At 49.0% G+C, this 25,000-nt stretch overlaps 1 protein-coding gene across 1 annotated transcript in view; it reads right to left on the reverse strand.

Moving 5' to 3' along the window:
* LOC115179802 (histone deacetylase 4) overlaps window positions 1-25,000 on the reverse strand; it is a gene marked incomplete in the record, with an annotated part of 72,781 nt that overhangs the window by 14,427 nt on the left and 33,354 nt on the right. Inside the window, 6 exon segments of the mRNA XM_029741593.1 lie at window positions 4,070-4,259; window positions 4,450-4,578; window positions 11,682-11,800; window positions 15,051-15,174; window positions 16,253-16,403; window positions 19,642-20,042. Of these exon segments, the coding sequence (XP_029597453.1) occupies window positions 4,070-4,259; window positions 4,450-4,578; window positions 11,682-11,800; window positions 15,051-15,174; window positions 16,253-16,403; window positions 19,642-20,042 (1,114 nt within the window).

Genomic DNA, 25,000 nt, shown 5'->3' on the forward strand with positions numbered 1-25,000 from the left:
AAAGAGGGAGAGGAAAGATTAGATAGAAATATCCCGTTCATACGAAGATGAAAGTAGGGCAACTTTTCTTTATCTGTGAAAGGTGTTGCAGGTAAGAAAGCCTGTACTTCGATTTCTGCCAACCGACCTAGTAATGATAGTGGTATTATGTTTAAAAGTCCCGCCACCCCCTCAGTATAAAACCTTGCCTTTCATTTTACCGGCTTTGGCACACATTTAAGCATTATATTGTTGTCTGACATCAAACTTGTCCTCGTCGATCACAAAGCTTCACAGAAATGCTTGTAATGCATTTATATTTCCTCCATAAAAAAATGTAATTCTGTTGTTGAGCCGTCCTTCTATTGTCACAGAAATGATTTGGCATTTAGCCTGGGAGAAACACACACCCACCCACCGTCATTTAGCCTGGGAGAACACACACCCACCGCCATTTAGCCTGGGAGAACACCCACCCACCGCCATTTAGCCTGGGAGAACACCCACCCACCCACCGCCATTTAGCCTGGGAGAACACCCACCCACCCACCGCCATTTTAGCCTGGGAGAACACCCACCCACCGCCATTTAGCCTGGGAGAACACACACCCACCCCCATTAGCTCCTTGGAACACCCCCACGGACACTGCCATTTAGCCTGGGAGAACACCACACACCACCCGACCGCCATTTAGCATGGGAGAACACAACCATACCCACAGACCTGAGCGCCAGTTAGCCTGGGAGAAACACACCACCCACCCACCGCCATTTAAGCCTGGGAGAATCACCAGCCACCCACCCGCCATTTAGGCCTTGGGAGAACACCCACCCACCCACCGGCCATTTAGCCTGGGAGAACAACACCCACCCACCGCCATTTAGCCTGGGAGAAACACACCCACCCACCGCCATTTAGCCTGGGAGAACACACACCCACCCACCGCCATTTAGCCTGGGAGAACACACACCCACCCACCGCCATTTAGCCTGGGAGAAACACACCCACCCACCGCCATTTAGCCTGGGAGAACACCCCCCACCCACCGCCATTTAGCCTGGGAGAACACCCACCCACCCACCGCCATTTAGCCTGGGAGAACACCCACCCACCCACCGCCATTTAGCCTGGGAGAACACCCACCCACCCACCGCCATTTAGCCTGGGAGAACACCCACCCACCGCCATTTAGCCTGGGAGAACACACACCCACCCACCGCCATTTAGCCTGGGAGAACACACACCCACCCACCGCCATTTAGCCTGGGAGAACACCCACCCACCGCCATTTAGCCTGGGAGAACACACACTGACATTTAGCCTGGGAGAACACACACCCACCCACCGCCATTTAGCCTGGGAGAACACACACCCACCCACCGCCATTTAGCCTGGGAGAACACACACACTGACATTTAGCCTGGGAGAACACACACTGACATTTAGCCTGGGAGAACACACACCGCCATTTAGCCTGGGAGAACACACACCGCCATTTATCCTGGGAGAACACACACACTGACATTTAGCCTGGGAGAACACACACACTGACATTTAGCCTGGGAGAACACACACACTGACATTTAGCCTGGGAGAACACACACACTGACATTTAGCCTGGGAGAACACACACACTGACATTTAGCCTGGGAGAACACACACACTGACATTTAGCCTGGGAGAACACACACACTGACATTTAGCCTGGGAGAACACACACACACTGACATTTAGCCTGGGAGAACACACACACTGACATTTAGCCTGGGAGAACACACACACTGCCATTTAGCCTGGGAGAACACACACACTGACATTTAGCCTGGGAGAACACACACACTGACATTTAGCCTGGGAGAACACACACACTGACATTTAGCCTGGGAGAACACACACACTGACATTTAGCCTGGGAGAACACACACACTGACATTTAGCCTGGGAGAACACACACCGCCATTTAGCCTGGGAGAACACACACCGCCATTTAGCCTGGGAGAACACACACACTGACATTTAGCCTGGGAGAACACACACACTGACATTTAGCCTGGGAGAACACACACACTGACATTTAGCCTGGGAGAACACACACACTGACATTTAGCCTGGGAGAACACACACACTGACATTTAGCCTGGGAGAACACACACACTGACATTTAGCCTGGGAGAACACACACAGTGACATTTAGCCTGGGAGAACACACACAGTGACATTTAGCCTGGGAGAACACACACAGTGACATTTAGCCTGGGAGAACACACACAGTGACATTTAGCCTGGGAGAACACACACACTGACATTTAGCCTGGGAGAACACACACACTGACATTTCATTTTTTTCCTTGACTTTGACAGATACATATTTAAAGGTCCTGATGTTTAATAATAAATTATGGGTTAACATGCATTTTTAACTTGTAGGCCATCGGTCTTCAGAAAAAATAACTGATGGGCAGTTTGAAAGGAGAGAAAGCACACGATGGTGTAATCACATTTTCTGGTGATGGTAAAATGACTGCAGTAGGACATTTATTATGTTGAACGTGTTCTGCTACGATTCCAGTTCTATTTCGATAACTGTCTGCTGCTACTATTAAAGAAGCAGTTGGCGAGGACGTTTGCTAGCAAGCTACCAATGTGCGTGATATCTAACAAAGCAGAGTGAGGGCAGGAAAATAAAGACCAAACGTGGAACAAAAAAAGTTACCTTGTCAAATCATCCTACAGGTGTTTTGTATTTCTTTACATGAGCAGAAAGAGCAGTTTGTAAAGCACATAAAACTATTTGGCCAGTGTTTCTTTTCAAATAGAACTTTGTTATATGACCGAGGTTCCACACGTTCCCGGGACACTGGAGTAGTGTGTGAAAAATATTATTGATATTTTATTATTTGGTTATATTGCATTATGTTCTTACTATAAAATACATGTGTGTTGTCCGTGATCAATGCAGGGGAATGTAAGTGTGCTTAATGCAGGGGAATGTAAGTGTTCATTAAGTCTGCTTAATGAACAAAATAAACTATTGATTTTATTTGCATTGCACAGCCATGTTGCCTATAGGTTGTCCATACCAGTAACATAATTCAACTCAAAATAGGCTATTCTATTCTTCTGAAAATACATTTTATTAGTTGTATGTTTCGAAGGACCTGCCAAAACAAAAAATGAATCATGGATTTCTTTGTGGTGTATATTCACTGGATTTATTACAATACACACCCACCCACATCGGCACACCCTACTCCTCCTCCTACCTCCTACTCCCACCCCCTACTCCCACCTCCCACTCCCACCTCCCACTCCCACCTCCCACTCCCACCTCCCACTCCCACCTCCTACTCCCACCTCCCACCTCCCACCTCCCACTCCCACCTCCTACTCCCACCTCCCACTCCCACCTCCCACTCCCACCTCCCACCTCCCACCTCCCACCTCCCACTCCCACCTCCTACTCCCACCTCCCACTCCCACCCTCCCACTCCCACCTCCCACTCCCACCTCCCACTCCCACCTCCCACTCCCACCTCCCACTCCCACCTCCCACTCCCACACCCTACTCCCACACCCTACTCCCTACTCCCATTCCCTACTCCCACCTCCTACTCCCACTCCCACCTCCCACTCCCACCTCCCACTCCCACCTCCCACTCCCACCTCCTACTCCCACACCCTACTCCCTACTCCCATTCCCACTCCCTACTCTCATTCCCACTCCCTACTCCCATTCCCACTCCCACCCCCTACTCCCACTCCCTACCCCCATTCGTCAATGGTGCCGGCATGCGCACGGGATACATAAAAAGGCAAGAATGTGGTTAAATTGGGACTGTTTGAAAGGGCGTCATAAGCATTGGCCTTTTTTCACAGGCAACATACCGTAAATCCTGTGTGACTACAGAAAAAGACTGACCAGCACACACAGGGAGACACATATATATATATACATATATACATATAGATATATAGATATATAGATAGAGTGAGAGATACAGAGAGAGAGAGAGAGAGAAGAGAAGATGAGAAACAATATCTCAACAGAGTCTTACATTGGAAGCAGAGGTGGCCGTGGCGGGCAGACCTAGGGTGATGTTGGGGAGGGAGGGGGACGTGTACAGAGACAGCTGGCTGAGTTCACCACCACACAGCCGCTGAGCCAGGGACACATCAATGCTGTTGGAGACTGCCACAGTGACGCCGTTCTCATTGGGGATGTTGTTGATGCTGTTAGGAGAGCTGGGGCCGGATCCAGGAGCGCTGTTACACGCTGAATCTACAGAATGTATTCATATCGTAACTCCATCATGACTGTTACACACCAAGTCTACAGCTACAGTACAACATCAACCTAATATAAACCAGTCAGTCATCTCTTCCATGTTAAATGTACTACACAGCTCTGTTGGGTGCGAGGTCTGAACCTCCTGGCCGTTCCTCTCCACAGCGTTGGGGGTGTGTCCTACCTGCCATATCCAGTGAGCGTTTCTTGGCGGTTGTGATCGGGCTGTCTTTACGCCTCAGTAGGGGGCTGCTCCGTCGCTCGCTCACCTTCTGCTTCAGACGAGAACGTAGCTTCAGGTTGGGCTCAGAGGCTACAAGACAGACACACACAGAAAGAGAGAGCGAGAGAGAGCGAGAGAGAGCGAGAGAGAGCGAGAGAGAGCGAGAGAGAGCGAGAGAGAGCGAGAGAGAGCGAGAGAGAGCGAGAGAGAGCGAAAGATAGAGAGAGAGAGAACAGATATGGTTATCTGACTATGACCAACACAACCCAGGCTTGTAACAGAGGCTAAGACTCAAGGGAGGTCTATGGTTCTGAGATGGCTCTGTCATACCTTATCCCTGCAACTCAAACTGCAGTAAACAGAAACCCGTTTTGATGAGGCAAACCGTTCTCGAGGTTAAACCTGTCGATCAAACAGGGTCCATTTTATCTAACCAACGACTAAGTTACACAACCTGTGCTGCTGTACACCATCATGGAGGTGGATGAGGTACGTTTCCTCCCCATTACAATGTACAGAGCGTTGAGCGTTGGGAAAAGCTGCGCTAGCCACGTCAACAAGGAAATGAGAGTGTAGAGGGGAATGAACTGATTTCTGGGAGCGACGTTGCCAATTACAGCAGGCTTTGTCAGTGTGCATTCAAATGGAGAGAATTTAGAAAGACAAGGACGGAGAGAGGGAACGCAATGTCATGACTACCACGTTCTGCAATGATGCTAATGTTCTGTTTACACGGCATGGACAATCAGGGCTCTCTGTAGGGACACTGCTAACCAATAGAAGTCCAGGACTAATTATCCAGCCAGGGCGCTATTTCAGGCCTTTTGGAAAAACAAAGGACACAAAGCAGGAGTGGAACAACAAGAGCCCTCTCTCTCTCGCCACTGCTCCCTCCATCCTTGTTTTTATTCACACGTTTGTTTCTCTCCGTTTAACAAGTGACAGACTAATGATGCAGGCGCTAGTTTCATAATTCAAAGGTGGCCGCGGACTGCGCCACTACGGGGGAAAGTCTGGGGGGGTCAAATATAATCATGTAAGGCACTACTGAATGGATGGCATGACACACGTTTGGTCAAATGTAATGGTCTCCCATCTGAGAAGAGACAAAAGAGGAACATGGATTGATTCTAGAGGTCGACCGATTAATCGGAATGGCCAATTAATTAGGGCCGATTTCAAGTTTTCATAACAATCGGTAATCGGTATTTTTGCAGACCAATTTGTCGATTTATTTATTTAACTAGGCAAGTTAGTTAAGAACACATTCTTATTTTCAATGACGGCCTAGGAACGGTGGGTTAACTGCCTTGTTCAGGTGCAGAACGACAGACTTTTACCTTGTCAGCTCGGGGATTCGTTTTTGCAACCTTCCGGTTCCTAGTCCAACGCTCTAACCACCTGCCTTACATTGCACTCCATGAGGAGCCTGCGTGGCAGGCTGACTACCTGTTACCTTGGCCTCTTGCTGCCCTTGTGTAAGGTGCTAGCTAGCATTAAACTTATCTTATAAAAAACAATCAATCTTAACTTGTTATGGATAGGGGGCAGTATTTTCACGGCCAGATAAAAAACGTACCCGATTTAATCTGATTATTACTCCTGCCCAGAAACTAGAATATGCATATGATTATTAGCTTTGGATAGAAAACACTCCAAAGTTTCTAAAACTGTTTGAATGGTGTCTGTGAGTATAACAGAACTCATTTGGCAGGCCAAAACCTGAGAAGATTCCAAACAGGAAGCGCCCTCTCTGACTATTTCTTGGCCTTCTTGATCATCTCTATCCAAAACAGGGGATCTCTGCTGTAACGTGACATTTTCTAACGCTCCCATAGGCTCTCAGAAGGCGCCAGAACGTTGAATGATGACTTTGCAGGCCATGGCTGAAAAACAGTAGCGCATTTGGATAGTGGTTGATCTGAGAACAATGAGACTGGGGGCGCGTGCACGAGACGACTCCATGGTTTTATTTTTTCGTCTTTGAACGAAAACAGGGTTTTCCGGTCGGAATATTATCGCTTTTTTACGAGAAAAATCGCATAAAAATTGATTTTAAACAGCGTTTGACATGCTTCGAAGTACGGTAATGGAATATTTTGAATTTTTTTGTCACGAAACGCGCCGGGCGCGTCACCCTTCTTTACCCTTCGGATAGTCGGATAGTGTCTTGAACGCACGAACAAAACGCCGCTATTTGGATATAACTATGGATTATTTGGAACCAAACCAACATTTGTTATTGAAGTAGAAGTCCTGGGAGTGCATTCTGACGAAGAACAGCAAAGGTAATCCAATTTTTCTTATAGTAAATCTGAGTTTGGTGAGTACCAAACTTGGTGGGTGTCAAAATAGCTAGCCATGATGGCCGGGCTATCTACTCAGAATATTGCAAAATGTGCTTTCACCAAAAAGCTATTTTAAAATCGGACACCGCGATTGCATAAAGGAGTTCTGTATCTATAATTCTTAAAATAATTGTGTTTTTTGTGAGTAATTTAGTAAACTCACCGGAAGTGTTCGGTGGGAATGCTAGTTCTGAACGTCACATGCTAATGTAAAAAGCTGGTTTTTGATATAAATATGAACTTGATTGAACAAAACATGCATGTATTGTATAACATAATGTCCTAGGAGTGTCATTTGATGAAGATCATCAAAGGTTAGTGCTGCATTTAGCTGTGGTTTTGTTTTTTGTGACATTATATGCTAGCTTGAAAAATGGGTGTCTGATTATTTCTGGCTGGGTACTCTGCTGACATAATCTAATGTTTTGCTTTCGTTGTAAAGCCTTTTTGAAATCGGACAGTGTGGTTAGATTAACGAGAGTCTTGTCTTTAAAATGGTGTAAAATAGTCATATGTTTGAGAAATTGAAGTAATAGCATTTCTAAGGTATTTGAATATCGCGCTACGGGATTCCACTGGCTGTTGAGTAGGTGGGGCGATTTCGTCCCACATACCCTAGAGAGGTTAACAGTGAGTGTCCCATTGATGAAAGATGGAACCACATTGTGATATAAAGCCTGTCAGCCTGTCTACAAACCCCTATAAATGGGGAGGGAAAGCCAGACAGCGGGAGACTAAGTGTTATGCATGTCAAATCTTTGGGGGAGGGGTGTGGGGAGATTACCGGCGTCTAAATCACACACACAAAAATTGCGTAGCTAGTATGGACATTTAGATGAATTCAACCAAACAATATTTACAATGAAAAATAAAAAATAAACGCAACAACGCTGAATCAAAAGCACATTATCAGCCCCCACATTTATGTAGAAGCAATGAAATAAGAAGCTCTTTGAACGGTGCCTAACCTAGAATTAACATAAGTAAACCCCACAAAACTGACAAGATCTCCCTGCATCGCTTCACGAACCTCCATGTTATTGACAAAGGCATGTTCTGTAAAAAGTTGGTTCAGTTTGAGGTATACTAGCTAGAGTAAATGGTTTGTTAATCCAAAGTCTCTAATGGCGAAATTGCTAGCATGTAGCTAACACAGCATGTATGTAGCTAACACAGCATGTATGTAGCTAACACAGCATGTATGTAGCTAACACAGCATGTATGTAGCTAACACAGCATGTATGTAGCTAACACAGCATGTATGTAGCTAACACAGCATGTATGTAGCTAACACAGCATGTATGTAGCTAACACAGCATGTATGTAGCTAACACAGCATGTATGTAGCTAACACAGCATGTATGTAGCTAACACAGCATGTATGTAGCTAACACAGCATGTATGTAGCTAACACAGCATGTATGTAGCTAACACAGCATGTATGTAGCTAACACAGCATGTATGTAGCTAACACAGCATGTATGTAGCTAACACAGCATGTATGTAGCTAACACAGCATGTATGTAGCTAACACAGCATGTATGTAGCTAACACAGCATGTATGTAGCTAACACAGCATGTATGTAGCTAACACAGCATGTATGTAGCTAACACAGCATGTATGTAGCTAACACAGCATGTAGGCCTCAATGTTCTTAAGAGGCTTCCGCTCCTTGTCTAATTTTCCTTCATGCCCACCACTGTTAAAGAACTGCAGGTAAAGGTAAAAGTAATTTCCTAAACTCTCCTCCCTCCCTCCCTCCCTCCCTCCCTCCCTCCCTCATCTATCCTATTCTCCAACCTTCTCTTTTCTAAACTCTCCTCCTCCCTCCCTCATCTCTCCTATTCTCCAACCTTCTCTTTTCTAAACTCTCCTCCTCCCTCATATTCTCCAACCTTCTCTTTTCTAAAATCTTTCTCCTCCTGTGGAATGTGGCCAGTGTGAACTGTGGTCTATGTGCAGCCTTGAGGCTTTTCTCTTCTTCCACCTTCCTGTTTCCCCACACTCCCCCTGTTCTACTCCCCCGGCACCCTCTCCTCCCGTCTCGTCTCTCTCAGTCTGGGTGGAATGTGGTCTCAGTGGCCAGTGTCAACTGCGGTGTATCTGCAGTTTGAGTCAGCCTTGGGGCTAGAGTCAACATGGCCGTGCTCTGTTCATACAGGCCCAGCCCGCTAAGTGAATAATTATACTGGAAGACCACCGCTTCACAGCCCGGCACGGCCGCACCATTTTAGTTTCCACTTCGTCTACTGTCAGTAGAGTACACCTCTCTAAACTATAGAAAGGTTTTTTTTGTTCACTCTGGGATTTGTCATGATGTATGATTTAGAAAACATTGGCAGGGTGATAAAAGGTCCATCACATATTACAGTACCTTTCAATCCCCCCCGTCGGTACAGTAGGACATGCCAGAATAGCAATGGATGTCTGGAACGTTTTAGGTGGTGAAGATAGTCAATATTAATATCAGCAGTTCATCTAGAACTCAAATAACGTATATCTTCTCAGTGCTGCTTTGCTGAAGTGAACCTCATAACCCCCCTCACAGCTTTACAGTACCTCTCAGAGCCCTGGGGATTCCACTGAGGGGGCAGCAGAACCCCTGACAGCCTAATTTGGGTTTGATTAATGGTGGGAGGCTCTAATACTATCTAAATGAGGGGAGGTGTGAGCCCACAGACAGTCTACTGGACAGTCTTCTAGCAGAGCAAGGTGTGAGCCCACAGAGAGCCTACTGGACAGTCCTCTAGCAGAGCAAGGTGTGAGCCCACAGAGAGCCTACAGGGCAGTCCTCTAGCAGAGCAAGGTGTGAGCCCACAGAGAGTCTACTGGACAGTCCTCTAGCAGAGCAAGGTGTGAGCCCACAGAGAGCCTACTGGACAGTCCTCTAGCAGAGCAAGGTGTGAACCCACAGATAGCCTACTGGACAGTCCTCTAGCAGAGCAAGGTGTGAGCCCACAGAGAGCCTACTGGACAGTCCTCTAGCAGAGCAAGGTGTGAGCCCACAGAGAGCCTACTGGACAGTCCTCTAGCAGAGCAAGGTGTGAGCCCAGAGAGAGCCTACTGGACAGTCCTCTAGCAGAGCAAGGTGTGAGCCCGCAGAGAGCCTACTGGACAGTCCTCTAGCAGAGCAAGGTGTGAGCCCGCAGAGAGCCTACTGGACAGTCCTCTAGCAGAGCAAGGTGTGAGCCCGCAGAGAGCCTACTGGACAGTCTTCAAGCAGAGCAAGGTGTGAGCCCGCAGAGAGCCTATAGGACAGTCCTCTTGCAGAGCAAGGTGTGAGCCCGCAGAGAGCCTACTGGACAGTCTTCTAGCAGAGCAAGGTGTGAGCCCACAGAAAGCCAGAGGACAGTCCTCTAGCAGAGCAAGGTGTGAGCCCACAGAGAGCCTACTGGACAGTCTTCTAGCAGAGCAAGGTGTGAGCCCACAGAAAGCCTATAGGACAGTCCTCTAGCAGAGCAAGGTGTGAACCCACAGAGAGCTTACTGGACAGTCTTCTAGCAGAGCAAGGTGTGAGCCCGCAGAAAGCCTACTGGACAGTCATCTAGCAGAGCAAGGTGTGAGCCCACAGAGAGCCTACAGGACAGTCCTCTAGCAGAGCAAGGTGTGAGCCCACAGAGAGCCTACTGGACAGTCCTCTAGCAGAGCAAGGTGTGAGCCCACAGAGAGCCTACAGGAAGTCCTCTAGCAGAGCAAGGTGTGAGCCCACAGAGAGCCTACTGGACAGTCCTCTAGCAGAGCAAGGTGTGAGCCCACAGAGAGCCTACAGGACAGTCCTCTAGCAGAGCAAGGTGTGAACCCGCAGAGAGCCTACTGGACAGTCCTCTAGCAGAGCAAGGTGTGAGCCCGCAGAGAGCCTACAGGACAGTCCTCTAGCAGAGCAAGGTGTGAGCCCACAGAGAGCCTACAGGGCAGTCCTCTAGCAGAGCAAGGTGTGAGCCCACAGAGAGCCTACTGGACAGTCCTCTAGCAGAGCAAGGTGTGAGCCCACAGAGAGCCTACAGGACAGTCCTCTAGCAGAGCAAGGTGTGAGCCCACAGAGAGCATACTGGACAGTCCTCTAGCAGAGCAAGGTGTGAGCCCGCAGAGAGCCTACAGGACAGTCATCTAGCAGAGCAAGGTGTGAGCCCACAGAGAGCCTACAGGACAGTCATCTAGCAGAGCAAGGTGTGAGCCCACAGAGAGCCTACTGGACAGTCCTCTAGCAGAGCAAGGTGTGAGCCCACAGAGAGCCTACAGGACAGTCCTCTAGCAGAGCAAGGTGTGAGCCCACAGAGAGCCTACTGGACAGTCCTCTAGCAGAGCAAGGTGTGAGCCCACAGAGAGCCTACAGGACAGTCCTCTAGCAGAGCAAGGTGTGAGCCCACAGAGAGCCTACTGGACAGTCCTCTAGCAGAGCAAGGTGTGAGCCCACAGAGAGCCTACTGGACAGTCCTCTAGCAGAGCAAGGTGTGAGCCCACAGAGAGCCTACAGGACAGTCCTCTAGCAGAGCAAGGTGTGAGCCCACAGAGAGCCTACTGGACAGTCCTCTAGCAGAGCAAGGTGTGAGCCCACAGAGAGCCTACTGGACAGTCCTCTAGCAGAGCAAGGTGTGAGCCCACAGAGAGCCTACAGGACAGTCCTCTAGCAGAGCAAGGTGTGAGCCCACAGAGAGCCTACTGGACAGTCCTCTGGCAGAGCAAGGTGTGAGCCCACAGAGAGCCTACAGGACAGTCCTCTAGCAGAGCAAGGTGTGAGCCCACAGAGAGCCTACAGGACAGTCCTCTAGCAGAGCAAGGTGTGAGCCCACAGAGAGCCTACAGGGCAATCCTCTAGCAGAGCAAGGTGTGTGTGTGTTTAGTACCTGTCTTGCGGAGGGGGAAGTCGTCTCTAGCGTTGTAGATGCCCAGGACAGGGTGGTTGTAGGTACCCATACCAGTCTGAGGAGGAGAGCTCTGGTCCAGGGAAGTGTGCTGAGTTTTCCTGCAGCAACACACACACACACACACACACACACACACACACACACACACACACACACACACACACACACACACACACACAGAGAGAGAGAGAAACCATCAGATCCTTCATTTAAACATTTTTTTTTAACCTTTATTTAACTAGTTAAGAACAAATTATTATTTACAATGACAGCCTAGGAACAGTGGGTTAACTGCCTTGTTCAGGGGCAGAACGTCAAATTTTTACCTCGTCAGCTCTGGGATTCGATCTTGGAACCTCCCGGTTACTAGTCCAACGCTCTAACCACTAGGCTACCTCATTACACAACACTGCGGTGGTGGGGGGGGGGGGTCAATAGTCTAAAGCCACGACCTCACTCCTCACACAGGATTACAGGATAGGGTGTGTCTCAATAGTCTAAAACTGTGCCTCAGTAGTGGGTCGGGCAGCCTGAGGTACAGCCTGAGGTACAGCCTGAGGAGATTGGTTTCCAGTCAGCCTGGGCTGGAAGATGGGCAGAACAGAGGTTAGCTAGTGCTACAGAGCAGGACTGATCTCAGGCGGTAAGGTAAACTGTGCTGGCCCAGGCCCAAACCCATGTTCTGGTCTAGTGAACACACTCTGTGGTGCATATACCTCCCCTCTCTACCTCTCTTCAGGTCTGAACGACTGGCAGCTTTAAAGTGCTGAGAGACTCTTTACATTGAGAGAGAGGGAGGGAGAGAGTCCTGATAATACTGAATCAATACTCCACTGGGTCATTATGGTAGTAGTGGAGAAGTGGTTTACTGTATGTGTGTGCTGAGTGCTGGATGATTTTACTAAGACAATTGCAAAACAGTGATCACACAGTTTCTACTAACGACTTTTATAAACTCGTTCTAAAACATGATCGCGCACACAGCACCTAACACTGAGCACACAGACCACAGCTGGACGTGGGTTCACACAGCACCTAACACTGAGCACACAGACCACAGCTGGACGTGGGTTCACACAGCACCTAACACTGAGCACACAGACCACAGCTGGACGTGGGTTCACACAGCACCTAACACAGCACACAGACCACAGCTGGACGTGGGTTCACACAGCACCTAACACTGAGCACACAGACCACAGCTGGACGTGGGTTCACACAGCACCTAACACTGAGCACACAGACCACAGCTGGACGAGGTTTCACACAGCACCTAACACTGAGCACACAGACCACAGCTGGACGTGGGTTCACACAGCACCTAACACTGAGCACACAGACCACAGCTGGACGTGGGTTCACACAGCACCTAACACTGAGCACACAGACCACAGCTGGACGTGGGTTCACACAGCACCTAACACTGAGCACACAGACCACAGCTGGACGTGGGTTCACACAGCACCTAACACTGAGCACACAGACCACAGCTGGACGTGGGTTCACACAGCACCTAACACTGAGCACACAGACCACAGCTGGACGTGGGTTCACACAGCACCTAACACTGAGCACACAGACCACAGCTGGACGTGGGTTCACACAGCACCTAACACTGAGCACACAGACCACAGCTGGACGTGGGTTCACACAGCACCTAACACTGAGCACACAGACCACAGCTGGACGTGGGTTCACACAGCACCTAACACTGAGCACACAGACCACAGCTGGACGTGGGTTCACACAGCACCTAACACTGAGCACACAGACCACAGCTGGACGTGGGTTCACACAGCACCTAACACTACGCACACAGACCACAGCTGGACGTGGGTTCACACAGCACCTAACACTGAGCACACAGACCACAGCTGGACGTGGGTTCACACAGCACCTAACACTGAGCACACCGACCACAGCTGGACGTGGGTTCACACAGCACCTAACACTGAGCACACAGACCACAGCTGGACGTGGGTTCACACATCAACTAACACTGAGCACACAGACCACAGCTGGACGTGGGTTCACACAGCACCTAACACTGAGCACACAGACCACAGCTGGACGTGGGTTCACACAGCACCTAACACTGAGCACACAGACCACAGCTGGACGTGGGTTCACACATCAACTAACACTGAGCACACAGACCACAGCTGGACGTGGGTTCACACAGCACCTAACACTACGCACACAGACCACAGCTGGACGTGGGTTCACACAGCACCTAACACTGAGCACACAGACCACAGCTGGACGTGGGTTCACACAGCACCTAACACTGAGCACACAGACCACAGCTGGACGTGGGTTCACACAGCACCTAACACTACGCACACAGACCACAGCTGGACGTGGGTTCACACAGCACCTAACACTGAGCACACAGACCACAGCTGGACGTGGGTTCACACAGCACCTAACACTGAGCACACCGACCACAGCTGGACGTGGGTTCACACAGCACCTAACACTGAGCACACAGACCACAGCTGGACGTGGGTTCACACATCAACTAACACTGAGCACACAGACCACAGCTGGACGTGGGTTCACACAGCACCTAACACTGAGCACACAGACCACAGCTGGACGAGGTTTCACACAGCACCTAACACTGAGCACACAGACCACAGCTGGACGTGGGTTCACACAGCACCTAACACTGAGCACACAGACCACAGCTGGACGTGGGTTCACACATCACCTAACACTGAGCACACAGACCACAGCTGGACGTGGGTTCACACAGCACCTAACACTGAGCACACAGACCACAGCTGGACGTGGGTTCACACATCAACTAACACTGAGCACACAGACCACAGCTGGACGTGGGTTCACACATCAACTAACACTGAGCACACAGACCACAGCTGGACGTGGGTTCACACAGCACCTAACACTGAGCACACAGACCACAGCTGGACGTGGGTTCACACAGCACCTAACACTACGCACACAGACCACAGCTGGACGAGGGTTCACACAGCACCTAACACTACGCACACAGACCACAGCTGGACGTGGGTTCACACATCACCTAACACTGAGCACACAGACCACAGCTGGACGTGGGTTCACACAGCACCTAACACTGAGCACACAGACCACAGCTGGACGTGGGTTCACACATCACCTAACACTGAGCACACAGACCACAGCTGGACGTGGGTTCCACGGCTCGATAATAAACACTCAAGGCTGAGGAGGGAGAGCTCCTCTCAACAGGACCAAATAGTCTGCTGTGTCCTTCGTGTGTGTGTGATCTCATCCCCACACAGCTGACGGGACAGGAGTGTGTGTGTGTGTGTGTGTGTGTGTGTGTGAGACAGTACTCACCCGTACCAGTAGCGGGGGTCGTTGGGCAACCCCCCGTGGTTGAGACTCCTCTGGGCCAGAGCCTTCTTCTTGTTCAGCACAAACTCCTGCAGTCGCATCTTCACCTCCGTACTGGCCACTGCACCTGAGAGGGGGTACATGGTACCAGGGTAAGAAGACACTCCAGCCTCCAGCACTGCAGATGGGACAGATCACTCACACCCAACTCCTGGCCTTAAGGCCCTTCACATAGATCAAGAAGGAAAGGGTAGCCTTGAGCGAGATGCTAGCAGAGTGAGGGAGAGGTTAAAGGGCGTCGCTGAAGGTAGGTGTGAGCTCTGACGCCATTTCAGGCAGAGTTTACTAGGAGTTCTATCTATCACAGACTCCCATTGATATGATGGGCCATTCAAACGGTCACGTTTCCAGTTCCCAAAGCTGTGCAACACACTGCCATCTGGAATCATTGGGGCAGTGAAGCATTTTCTCTTATTTTGGCTCTATACTCAAAGTTTGGATTTGAAATCAAACAATGACTATGAGGTTAAAGTGCAGACTGTCATCTTTAATTTCAGGGTATTTTCCTCCTTATCATTATAACTGGTGATTGTGCAGAGAGAGACGATGAGGATCTAGACTAACAGAATCAGAGAGAGAGAGAGAGAGAGAGAGAGAGAGAGAGAGAGAGAGAGAGAGAGAACCCTCAGCTCTAGACTAATGAGGGTTTTATCAGGGCAGCTGCCGTTTCCATCCTTCCTGTCTGGTGACCCTGTGTGTGTGTTTAGCCCATCCAGACCACTAGATGATTAATGAGCCAGTGGCCTTGTGGTGACGAGGCCAGCCCTCTACCTGTAGCCTGCTGTCTGTCTCAACACCTCTCCACTGACAGAGCAGGCAGCATGGCAACACCAGACAAGCCCATCCACTCTAGGACAGAGGGATGACCGGCATGGAGGTTGGTTGAGAGAGAGAGAGATATACACTGTCCTCCGTAATTACTTCGACAGTGAAGCTTTGTTTCTTCTTTGGGCTCTATCCTTCAAAAGTTTGGATTTGAAATCAGCCAATGACAATAGAGGTTAAAGTGCAGACAGTCAGCTTTAATTTCAGGGTATTTTCGTCCACATCAGGTGAACCGTTTAGAAATTACAGCACTTTTTGTACATAGTCGGCCCATTGTAGTTGTACTAGTAATATTATAATGTATTGTTCAAGCTGCTTACTCTCCTGTCCTCTCTCCTTGTTCTTCAGCAGCTGTAGTTTCTGTTCTCGCTGGTGTTTCTCCAGTTCCTGCTCCAGACGGTGGTTCTCCATCTTCCTCTGGTGCTCCAACAGCTCCTGCTGATGTTTCAGGGCCAGGAGCTCCTGCTGGTGCTGCATGGAGGGGAACAGAACGTTACTACAACGTTAATATAACATCTTGGGCCAGGAGCTCCTGCATGGAGGGGAACACAACGTTACTACAACATTAATATAACATCCTGGGCCAGGAGCTCCTGCTGGTGCTGCATGGAGAGGAACACAACGTTACTACAACGTTAATATAACATCCTGGGCCAGGAGCTTCTGCATGGAGGGGAACACAACGTTACTACAACGTTAATATAACATCCTTGGCCAGGAGCTGCTGCATGAGGGAACAACGTTACTACAACGTTAATATAACATCCTGGGCCAGGAGCTCCTGCTGGTGCCGCATGGACGGGAACAACGTTAATATAACATCCTGGGCCAGGAGCTGCTGCTGCATGAGGGAACAACGTTACTACAACGTTACTACAACATCCTGGGCCAGGAGCTCCTGCGGTAACATTATTTTACTACAATGTTACAGCAACAGTACTATAATGTTAACACTGCTGTTGGTTCTGGGGCCAGAAGCCAATGCTGATTTCTCCCTCTCTCCTCACCCCCTGCAGGTCTTGTCTCTCGCAGCTATCCCCCATTCCTGACACGTTCAGCCAAGAGAACATGCTAGCTTGGTCACCTCACGCCATCACAACACATCTATTCAGCCTCGGCCCAATCACTGTCCTGCAAATGTTCACGGCGTGTTTACAGGAACCAGACCACTCCAGTCAATACGTGAATAACCTTTCCTCTCTGTACTTACCATGGACCCTCTACATCACGACCAAACTGAACCATTAGATCCCCACACACACACACACACACACACACCCACACACACACCCACACACCCACACACCCACACACACACACACACACACACACACACACACGCGACCCCATGCTCTCTCCTTAGTAGAGTGCCCAACTCCAATATTTGATTAATTTGATTGGACGTAATTTGACGGGGATGTTTGTTATTGCCTTGGATGGTTTAGTTGATTTAAATAAGCGCCTGCTAGCGAGGACATGCAGCCGTGTTTACCGTCAAGGGAAAGTGACTGGAATAAGAGTCCTGCTGATGGATACATTCATATGGGAGGTGAGGAGGTGCGTGAGAGAAGGGCAGCAGGCAGGCACGGTATGCTTTTGGATAGGTCCCAAACTTTCCCTCTTTCAATACTCAAGGGCCGATGGAAGGGAGTGCTTTAAGTTTGGAATCCAGCCTTTGGTGCATTTAAGGGGAGACACCTTAACCTAAAGACGCCTTAACCTAAAGACGCCTTAACCTAAAGACGCCTTAACCTAAAGGCACCTTAACCTAAAGACAGATTAACCTAAAGACAGATTAACCTAAAGACACCTTAACCTAAAGACACCTTAACCTAAAGGCGCCTTAACCTAAAGACGCCTTAACCTAAAGACGCCTTAACCTAAAGACACCTTAACCTAAAGACAGATTAACCTAAAGACAGATTAACCTAAAGACAGATTAACCTAAAGACACCTTAACCTAAAGACAGATTAACCTAAAGACGCCTTAACCTAAAGACACCTTAACCTAAAGGCGCCTTAACCTAAAGGCGCCTTAACCTAAAGGCGCCTTAACCTAAAGGCGCCTTAACCTAAAGGCGCCTTAACCTAAAGGCGCCTTAACCTAAAGGCGCCTTAACCTAAAGGCACCTTAACCTAAAGGCACCTTAACCTAAAGACACCTTAACCTAAAGACACCTTAACCTAAAGACACCTTAACCTAAAGGCGCCTTAACCTAAAGGCGCCTTAACCTAAAGACGCCTTAACCTAAAGGCGCCTTAACCTAAAGGCGCCTTAACCTAAAGGCGCCTTAACCTAAAGGCGCCTTAACCTAAAGGCACCTTAACCTAAAGGCACCTTAACCTAAAGACACCTTAACCTAAAGGCACCTTAACCTAAAGGCGCCTTAACCTAAAGACACCTTAACCTAAAGACACCTTAACCTAAAGACACCTTAACCTAAAGACACCTTAACCTAAAGACACCTTAACCTAAAGACACCTTAACCTAAAGACACCTTAACCTAAAGACACCTTAACCTAAAGACACCTTAACCTAAAGACACCTTAACCTAAAGACACCTTAACCTAAAGGCACCTTAACCTAAAGACAGATTAACCTAAAGGCACCTTAACCTAAAGACACCTTAACCTAAAGAGTTCCATAGAGGTATACAGGGAAAACAAGAAGATTCCATGTCTTGCTCTTTCCAATCCACCAGTGTCTGACTCCTACTTTCTTTTCCACTCCTTGACCTGTCTTGGTGATTGGTGATAGGCAGAGGTGTGTGCTGCAGTTCTCGGTGTGTGAGCTGCAGGTCTCGGTGTGTGTGTGTGTGTACAGGCTCTGAATGGGGCTGATTGAGCCTGGGCCTCCCTGCCTTGGCTTTGCGTCACTCTCTGCTACCTGAGTGGTCTTCCAGCCCCACCACAGGCCAAAGGAGTCCTTGTGCTGTTAGCACTGTACTGGGGTCAGCCCTCAGCCCTTCAATCTACAGACTCTAGGTCACTTACAGCCCCAAACACTGACCTAAGAGCAGGGCTAATATCAAAGGGCTGAAAGGCTTCTGCTGCACTGAGAGAGATCTAGTTTAGACATGTATGAGAGGCTTCTGCTGCACTGAGAGATCTAGTTTAGACATGTATGAGAGGGTTCTGCTGCACTGAGAGATCTAGTTTAGACATGTATGAGAGGCTTCTGCTGCACTGAGAGATCTAGTTTAGACATGTATGAGAGGCTTCTGCTGCACTGAGAGAGATCTAGTTTAGACATGTATGAGAGGCTTCTGCTGCACTGAGAGATCTAGTTTAGACATGTATGAGAGGCTTCTGCTGCACTGAGAGATCTAGTTTAGACATGTATGAGAGGCTTCTGCTGCACTGAGAGAGATCTAGTTTAGACATGTATGAGAGGCTTCTGCTGCACTGAGAGAGATCTAGTTTAGACATGTATGAGAGGCTTCTGCTGCACTGAGAGATCTAGTTTGGACATGTATGAGAGGGTTCTGCTGCACTGAGAGATCTAGTTTAGACATGTATGAGAGGCTTCTGCTGCACTGAGAGAGATCTAGTTTAGACATGTATGAGAGGCTTCTGCTGCACTGAGAGAGATCTAGTTTAGACATGTATGAGAGGGAAATTACCGTCTTTCTTGACATGCTTCTGGAGCGGAGCCTCCCTCCCTCTCCCTCCCCCCCCCCTCCCTCCTCCCCCCCCCCCCCCCACACACCTTAACGTGTTCCTGTAGCTGGGCTTCATGCTGCCGGTTGAGCTGCTCATGTTGCCTCTGGAACTCAGCGATGAGCTGCTGTCTCTGGATCTGTTGTTTCTGTTTCAGGGACAGGAGCTCCTGCTGCAGCTGCTGCTCTCTGGCCTGGGCTGCAGACGCCTGGGCTGCAGAAGGAGACATGGACAGCTGCTGCTCTCTGGCCTGGGCTGCAGAAGGAGACATGGACAGCTGCTGCTCTCTGGCCTGGGCTGCAGAAGGAGACATGGACAGCTGCTGCTCTCTGGCCTGGGCTGCAGAAGGGGACATGGACAGCTGCTGCTGGTGATGGTGCTGGTCAATGCGTAGGTCCATGGGGATGGCAGCCGGGGGCAGACGCAGGGGCAGGGCAGAGTTAATGTCCACTAGAGAGAGGAAAAAGGTGGGGGGGACAGAGAGAGAGAGAATGTTAGTCCATGCATATTGAATAATGAAAAGACTAAATGATGGGACCCAAGTAGATAATAAAATAAAAACAGCCATCCCATTCGGTGCACACACACACACACACACACACACACACACACACACACACACACACACACACCATCCTTATCAGCACAGAGAGCCCCTTCACAGTACTGTCCATCTGGCCCTGATAAGTCAAACATCAAGTCTAGCACTCCTCTCACAAAGACTGCATTGAACTGTAGCGTGGTGGTGGAGACCTCGGCCCTGGCCAACCACCCCCAGAACGCACTGCTACAGGAAGACCTCCAATCGCACGGCTTCCTCCCCATTAAATCTGAATAAATAGTCGCGATTGGACGATTATTTATCTACAAGTTTCTCCAACAGCGTGCCAGACAGCCAGATATTTGTTTGCTTGGAACGTTGTCTTAATCGTGTTAGGCTAACACCCACACAGTCTCACACACACACACAGTCACACACACAGTCACACACACACAGTCACACACACACAGTCACACCCACACAGTCACACACAGTCACACACACACACACAGTCACACACACACACAGTCACACACACACACAGTCACACACACAGGCCGAAAGACTCATACACACACTCAAGGCAGACACAGTCACTGGGTTTATCAGATCAATGAGTACGGTTACATACACACAATAATAGTGAATAGTCAGATCACGTTGACATGCTTTGCAAGAAGAACAATTTCCATAATAATCCTGTTTACATGGACACATCTGAAATCAGACTACCTGATGGGACTTGGCTATACGCAGAAAAATCCCCAATCAAAACAAACCTTTTACCACAGTGATCATGTTCTTTTTGGGAAGCATTTGAGATGGGACATATACAGTTCGTATGTGAAAACTATTCTGAAGATGCATACTGTCAGTTTTTCCCTAACTCACTTCCCCTGTGCTGCTGGTGCCAGGTGGGACATATCAAATACACCGCTGAAACGCCAATTAAGGTGCTTACATGTCCTAACAATTTGAAAGATCGCTCAGAAAACCAGAAGTTTTAATCGCCGTATGCTTACTTCGATTTTGACCGTACGCCTATGAAGATAAGCAGAATAAGGCGTTTACATGACTAATCCCATACTCAGCCTTCTAATCAGTTTAATATTGAATTATAAGTGTTGATGTAAACGTACTTAGTGATGCTGCACAAACCAATATGTATATTCTCTGTCTCTCCCCTAATTCTTCGCCCTCCTCCCTAAGGACCCTGCCCCTCCCACACACAGTCAAGCACAACATTCCAAGACCAACCACTGGCGCTTCTGTCCCGTGCACAGACAGACACACACAAACATACTCACTCGATACAAACACACACAACCATAACGTCCTAGCTCTGAAACACATGCTGCAGCCACTGACTGGTGCTGCCTGTCTGTGATCATCTCACTGACTATACCACTCAGTGGACACAACACTAACCAACAAGCAGAGAGAAAGAGAACGTAACACAGAGGAAGAGTTTAAAAGAGAGAGAGGAGAGAAGGAGAGAGAAAGAAAGAGGAGAGAGGAGACAGAAAGAGACAGAGACAGTAAGAGAGAGAGACAGAAAGAGAGAGACAGAAAGAGAGAAAGACAGAAAGAGAGAAAGACAGAAAGAGAGAAAGACAGGAACTACTTTCAGAGAAGCAATGTGTAATAGAACATATATAATTGACATACCCATCAGTGCTGTACTGATCATGGCGATAAACACTCTTCCCCTCCTCCTATCGTTTCCTCTTCAGCTCGTCTCTGCTGTGCGTAAGGATCTATTTAGCTGTAGTGGTGCTACTCTTTATGTTTATGTCAGTCTCTGTCCTCCTCTCCTTTCCTCTGAGTTCTCTTTTCTGCTTTCTCAACACTCCTGCTCCCTCGCTAGCTACCTCTCTCTGTGTCCCTCCTCTCTACCGCTTCCCTATTTTTACCTCTCTTTGTGTCCCTCCCCTGACTTTACCCATCTGTGTCCCTCCCCTCTCCCTCTTTTTACCAGTCTCTGTGTCCCTCCCCTCTCCCTCTTTTTACCAGTCTCTGTGTCCCTCCCCTCTCCCTCTTTTTACCAGTCTCTGTGTCCCTCCCCTCTCCCTCTTTTTACCAGTCTCTGTGTCCCTCCCCTCTCCCTCTTTTTACCAGTCTCTGTGTCCCTCCCCTCTCCCTCTTTTTACCAGTCTCTGTGTCCCTCCCCTCTCCCTTTTTTACCAGTCTCTGTGTCCCTCCCCTCTCCCTCTTTTTACCAGTCTGTGTTCCTCCCCTCTCCCTCTTTTTACCAGTCTGTGCCCTCCTCTCTCTCTCTGTGCTGGTGACATCACAGGGCAGTCGTAGGCCTGCGGTCTGTTTATTCTGCTGCTCCTCCATTTCCTGGAACCGACGGCAGATACACAGGAGATAGATAGAAGAGTGGACGGAGGAAAAAAACTATTCTCTGTGTCTTCCTCTGTTGACACTGCATCCCCCCTCTACCCTGAGTACAGAGAACTAGTTCCCTCTAGAAATAGACCCACAGTGTTGGACATTCTCTGGCGTCACACACACACACACTACTCTCTATTCTTCAGATCACGGTTCTGTGAAATATATGTCTATGGCCTCAAGTGAACTAATTAAGGCTATAAGGGCTCTTTATGGTTGCTAGGAGACTCCCCGTCATCACACACCCCCTTCGTGTTGTTAGCTCTGACGTTGGCGTTGCTAGCGGGCGGAAGCGGAAGAGAAACTTCACAGTTGTGTTGTACATTACAGAGCATTGATTTCTGGGACAGTGGAAGGACGTGGGGGAAGGTCTACAGCAGAATTCAGTCCAGCCGGGCAACAGGTAGGCTGCACACAACTATAAGCATGCAAGCTGCTATAGGCACCACTCTCCAGGTGTTTTAAACCACGGTGCACAAGCTCCGATTCCATTCCAACAACAACCTGACTGTGACGTCTCTCACGGGAGCCACTTTTGCAAGATAAACGTTGATATCTGCTCATCTCCCCCGGCTCGCGGTGACGTCAACGCTTGCATCAAGTTTACGGCGATATCCCACTTCCTCTCACCTAAACAAGGGCCAACGTGCACTCTGGCGCAGACACACTTGGCTTGCAGTAAAGAAAGCCCTCCAAAAGCGGCTCTTACACCATACCCTACCTGCATCAAAACGGCTGGCAGGAAAACAAGGTTTTTTCCTCCTTCATCTAAACGGCTTTGAAAGCCTCTCAACCCTGTCTTGTGTAAAATCCGACCGTCTCACCCAGGAATTCCACTCATTTATAACAAGAGGAATTATTTCTGACGCAAATCCATTTTGGTAACACCCTTTATCAGCTACCTGTTTATAATGGATGATATTAAATCCTTTATACTTCATTCTATCAATGCATTATATAACCTGTAATAAACATTCATAACAGCTCACGGCTCCTTGTGTAATACAGCACGTGCAACAGTACCTCAAATGAACAGAGAGAAAATCCTGAGAAGTAGATGGAGATGTAGAGGGAGATGGCTGAGACCTTTCACTGTTTTTCCCCTGTCCTCTCTTCTGTATTTCAGCTTCCACGGGGGAAAGCTCCCCGCCACGTGAGTCATAGATTATTCAGTAGTGACTCGGCTTATTCGTTACACCAAACAGACTCCCTTCCATATAAACAACCACTACTCCTCTACCTCACCCTTCTCTTCTCTCCTCAGATAAACAATGTGTTTACCACCCCTGGGGGGCCTCCCTGCTCCCTCCCTCTGCCGGCTCCCATTACAGAATGCAGATAGAAATAGATCTACCAGACAGTACAGCCGCTCGCTCTGCAGCGCAGCTCTGATTTAAAGCCTGTTGTCTGAGGATGTCCCTCAGTCTGATTGCAAAGGCTCTACACTCCGCTCATTAGGTCTAATAGATGTCGAGCTCAACCCAGGCCGAGCCCAGCCTATCGCCGGGCAGAATGGGCCGGGGAGATATTAATTACCACGTTTAGAGATGTGAATGGTGAGAAGTTTGTCACGGGGCCTGGCGGGTGGCGAAACAAGGAGAGGGAGAGACGGCATGACAGAAACAGGTTGTGTATCTTATGAGGACGCAGCTTGCTGCGATGGGAAACTGATGGTCTGTATGGGGACTGGAAGGTCAAAGGTTGGATGGGTCTGCTTTCACCTTTCAGGTGGTTCAAGATCAATGATTATGAAGGAAACCAGAGATTTTGCAAAACAGTGACAATAAGTGCAGGTTCATGTACACCAGGCTTTCATATTAATACCTAGAGGGACAGAGGACGAGAGCCAACACCCCACAGGAAACCGCGAGGAACTCTATCAGAGATCAGCCACTCAAATGGCCGGTCTGTCTGTCAGTCAGTGTCTTACCACTGCCCGCTGGCAGCTCATCTTACAGACAGAGACAGTGGAGTTCCTCTACACATCTGTGTTCCTCTAGCGACAGAGAGACAGGGAGAGAGGTGGGGTGTCTGTGTGCAGCGAGCCCGACTCATCCCAACATGCTCCGGCCTGTCCCGGGCCTCCGGCTGACGTCAGCGTTCCAGTCTGCAGCGCGGCAGCCGGGGGAGAGAAGGGGGGAGATGTGGGACGTGAGGAACAGAAGGGTGAGACGTGAGGATAAGAGGGTGCCCATACATATGTGCACAAGGACATCTCTCGCTACTTAACCCAGACTAGGGCGCACGTCACTGTCATACAGGAGAGAGGACGCCCTGTCCTCCACGTCTGTGGGAGAAGACGGGTTCAAGCAGAGGTGGAGCTCCAAAAGAGCTCATCCTCACCCATATCACAGAAATCTGTGTCAAGGCTGGGGGGGGGCAGTGTTTCCCCTAGCTCTATTCAGGCTAAAGCAGCGATAACAGAGACCCTGTATCAGGGGAAGTTGGGTCATCAGGTATTAACATGGTTCAG

The sequence above is a fragment of the Salmo trutta genome, chromosome 39, assembly GCF_901001165.1.
Source record: "Salmo trutta chromosome 39, fSalTru1.1, whole genome shotgun sequence".
In the NCBI taxonomy this organism is placed as follows: domain Eukaryota; kingdom Metazoa; phylum Chordata; class Actinopteri; order Salmoniformes; family Salmonidae; genus Salmo; species Salmo trutta.